The sequence below is a fragment of the Otolemur garnettii genome, unplaced genomic scaffold (genome assembly GCF_000181295.1).
Source record: "Otolemur garnettii isolate 467f Iridium unplaced genomic scaffold, OtoGar3 scaffold00156, whole genome shotgun sequence".
NCBI classification, from domain to species: Eukaryota; Metazoa; Chordata; class Mammalia; order Primates; family Galagidae; genus Otolemur; species Otolemur garnettii.
Genome location: NW_003852551.1, coordinates 765,404 through 769,309, shown reverse-complemented (window position 1 = coordinate 769,309; position 3,906 = coordinate 765,404). Strand labels below are relative to the sequence as shown.

Below are 3,906 nucleotides of genomic sequence, written 5' to 3'. Positions count from 1 at the left end.
TATGGGGCCAGTGCCCTACTCCTTTGAGCCACAGGCACTGCCTGGGAAAGTCAATTTTATTTAAAACAATTAAAATCAACTTTACCTTTTCCCCACTCAAGATGCCTCCACTAATACAGTTGTTTTCACTTTTCTAGATTCCCATCTGTTTTTATTCAGATGGGTCCTTTTGTACATAGATGTCATCATGCACATGTAGACTTCTAGGCTTTAATTTACTGTTTTTTACTCATATCTGTTTTCAAAAACATTTCCATGTGGCTTGGCGCCTGTAGCCCAGTGGTTAGGGCACCAGCCACATGCACTGGCGTTGGTGAGTTCAAACCCAGCCCAGGCCTGCCAAACAACAATGACAACAACAGCAAAAAAATAGCCAGGCATTGTGGCAGGGTGCCTGTAGTCCCAGCTGCTTTGGAGGCTGAGGCAAGAGAATTGCTTAAGCAAGCCCAAGAGTTTAAGGTTGCTATGAGCTATGACACCACAATACTCTACCAAGGGTAGCTTAGTGAGGCTCTGTCTGAAAAAAAAAAAATTTCCATGTGGATGTATGGTCTTTCCTATATATCACTGTCAGAGCTGACATTCCACCAGATGGAGCTGCAGTTCCCATGACTCTGCCCCTGAACTTGGACTTCAGGCTGTTAACACTTTCTCACATTGCAGCTTTCTATTGTGTACGTATTTGTGCTTAGAATTTTTGCATTCTGTTGAACAATTTTCTCAACTTCTGAGCAAAGGGAAGCCTGTGTCAAAAGTGCGCAGACTCCTTCAAGGCTTTTGCCAAGTATTGCTAGTTTGTCCTCCAAACACCTGCGCCCATTTGCAGAGCTCCTGACTGTCAACTCAGAGGTAAGACCACTGCCTCTCCGTGCTGGCTCAGGTCAGTGACTCCTTCCTGGAAGCTTTGTGCACAGATTAATTTTGTTCTGTCTCAGCTTCTCGAGATGGCCACTTGGCATGGTGGAAAGGCATAGGCTGACCAGTCTCCACATAGGAGGAGCTCGGCAAATTCATGTCGATTGCATAACATTTACAAAGCAACCACTGTGTGCCAGGAACTTAAACTATTATTCGACTATCATAACAACCCTGTTGAAAGAATTATTATTTTTCCTTTATAGAGGGGGAAGCTGGGCTCCAGGAAGGTGAAGAGATCTAAGTCCTTGGTCAGACGGCAAATCATTTAATATCTCCGAGTCTCAGTTTCCTCTTGGTTAGAATGGAAGTAATAATTCCCATTTTGCCAGGCTACTGCCAGGACTGAAAAAGCACATGGTGCCAGTTTTTTCCAGTAGTGAGCACTATTTTTGTTCCTTTCAGGCAGTCCTTGCGTGTGGCCATACTGGAGTGATAGTGCCTTATAGCTATCAAGTGTATTCTTAGGGGTAAGGTACTGCTTTTCATTTATTGGAGAAGAGTTCCTCATTGTGTTTTAAAATTTCCTTTCTGCTTAGGGTACTATAATGTCAATGAATCCCTTGTGAAGCGATCGCCAAAGGTATTAATGTCTTGCTTTAAATCAAAAACTGAACGTGGATTAAAATTGACGTCAACAGGCCCAGGACCCGGTTATTACAGTCCAAATGATGCCACCAAAGTTCAAAAAAAGACTTTCATCCCGTGAGTCCAAATCATTCTGATCTTTCTTTTGAAAGGTGGTTCTGGGGAAGGACCTCAATGTGGATAGAAAAGGAAGGGGTGGGGTGGCGCCTGTGGCTCAAGGAGGGGGGCGCTGGCCCCATGTACTGGAGGTGGCAGGTTCAAACCTGGCCCCAGCCAATAACTGCACAAAAAAAAAAGAAAAGAAAAGGAAAAGGTGTCACTGCTCGGCAGGCACAGTGCCAGGGCATGCTTCCAAGGGCCCTTGTTGACACATAATAGGTGCTCAATAAATACTTGTCAGATGCATAGTATTCATTGAGCAACTGCTATGTGCCAGGAACTTAAAATCTTATTCAATTATAATAATAACCCAGTTGTAAGAATTATTATTCTTACCTCAAAGAAGAGGAAGTAGGCTTCAGTGAGGCTGAGAGATTTGCCTAAATCCACACAGCTAACTTGAGGTGCTAAAGGGAATTAGGACTGTCTGAATCTTTCCACACTTCCCATGATGCTGTACGTTCTTGGTACTGACATTATTCTGTTTTTATAATATAATATCTTCTACTGGGGTGGCAGGATATACAGAAGCAGTGAACCTCTCATAGTTTTTATGCTGATGGAGTTTTAAGCCCAGACGGTGGTCAGACCTGCTGGATTTGTACTCTGGCTCTGCTGTTTTCATGCTGTGTGACCTTGGGCAGAGTTCTAACCTCTCTGAGCCTCCATGCCCTCATCTGTAAAGTGGGGATAATCTGTGCCTCATAAGATGGTTTTCAGAATTAAAAATGTATGTTGGCATATACTAGCTACAAATGTTGACTCCATAGTAACACACATTTTAAAATTGAAGACAGGGATTTGTGTTACCGTTTTTTACAGTTCTGCTCATTTAATGTTACTTTCACCTAAGGCTCAAAAACTCACAGGGCTTGTTCATTCTTCAAATAGTTCTAGAATTTCTGAAACTAACTGTAGTTAAGCTCAGTCCTGTGATCGTTTTCTAAGCTCTCAATCCTGCATAGCTCCTCCAGGCAGGGCTGGTCATTAGGAGGGCTGACCAGTAGAGTTGGACTGAGCATAGAGCCACCTTGGTCCCTCCTGGGAGGTCAGGCAAGTAGGAGGGGCCATAGCCACAGTGGGTCAGAAGTCCAGGCAACCCAGGGAGGCTAAAAGCATTGGACAGAGTCCAACCATCAGCTGAGGACAGAGTAAGAGGGAGGAGTAATTGTGAATCTGCCAAGTCAAACTTAGGACCTGGAACCTCAGAGTCCACCAGGCAAGTCCCTTCTTCCTTTTGTACTTGGGCCTCAGAGCTAAGGCCTGGGGCATGCAAACTTGTCCCTGCTCTGCCAGTGACATAGAATGGTTAAGAGGACAGGTGCTGGGGTTGGCAGACCTAAGCAGGAATCCCAGCTCTGTCCCTTCCAGAGACTTCTCTTCTCTGGGTCTCAGTTTCCATGTCACTAAGTGGAGATAAGAATCTTACAGGAATTCTGTGAGGTTTAAATGAGAAAATATTTGAAAATAGGTATTACTCTTATTATTTCTGTGTTATTATTCTGTATCCTATAGAACTATTGGGATATAGATATAGCTGTTATTTACCATAGCAGCTCAAGCCCCCTGTGCAAATCTGGAAACTTCTTCAAGGAAAGGGATGAAGTGAGGCAGGATACTGGAGAACACTCAGTTTTTAACTGTTTTGCCCACAGAAGTGTCTTTTGGCTTTTGCTTAAGTTTGGACAAGTGGTTTGAGATAATTCTCATTTTATGGTATTTGCATCTGTCAGTCAACAGGCTCTGTAGGGATCTAGTTCTGTGCTAGAGGTTGGAGGGGGGCAGGTGAACAAAACATTATACCTTTAGCCTGAATCCCAGGGCACACAACAAAATGCTGGGTCATGTGGGTCCCAGGGGGCAGTGTGTCTGGGGGTACCTGGGGCTCACAGCCTCTCTGCTGATGCTTCATACATAGAAGGTCTTTAGTTAATAAGTCTAGGAAGCACTGGAGAGTAACTCTCTGTCCCTGGGAGCACCACAGTGTACACAGGCATATTAAAGGCTCCGAGAAGGCCTGCAGTAAAGGAACCTGTTAACCCAGTATCTCTTAAACATAGGTGCACCTAGAGGAGTGGATGGCATCCCAGGCTCTACAGCGGGATGTAACTGGTGCTGTGGTCCAGGGCTGCTCTCCATCCCTCTGGGATCTCATTTCTCCATGAGTGAAAAGGGGAGCCATCTTCCCATTTCTGACACATCATGACCCCAGGTTTGCTTGCCAGGACACTCAGGGGAGTGCAA

General features: G+C 44.8%; 1 protein-coding gene across 1 annotated transcript in view; it reads left to right on the top strand.

Annotated features, from left to right (window-relative positions):
* STPG1 (sperm tail PG-rich repeat containing 1) overlaps positions 1-3,906 on the top strand; it is a 26,730-nt gene that overhangs the window by 14,273 nt on the left and 8,551 nt on the right. The window contains exon 4 of the mRNA XM_012811388.1: positions 1,455-1,620. Within this exon, the coding sequence (XP_012666842.1) occupies positions 1,455-1,620 (166 nt within the window). The remainder of the gene's footprint in view (positions 1-1,454; positions 1,621-3,906) is intronic.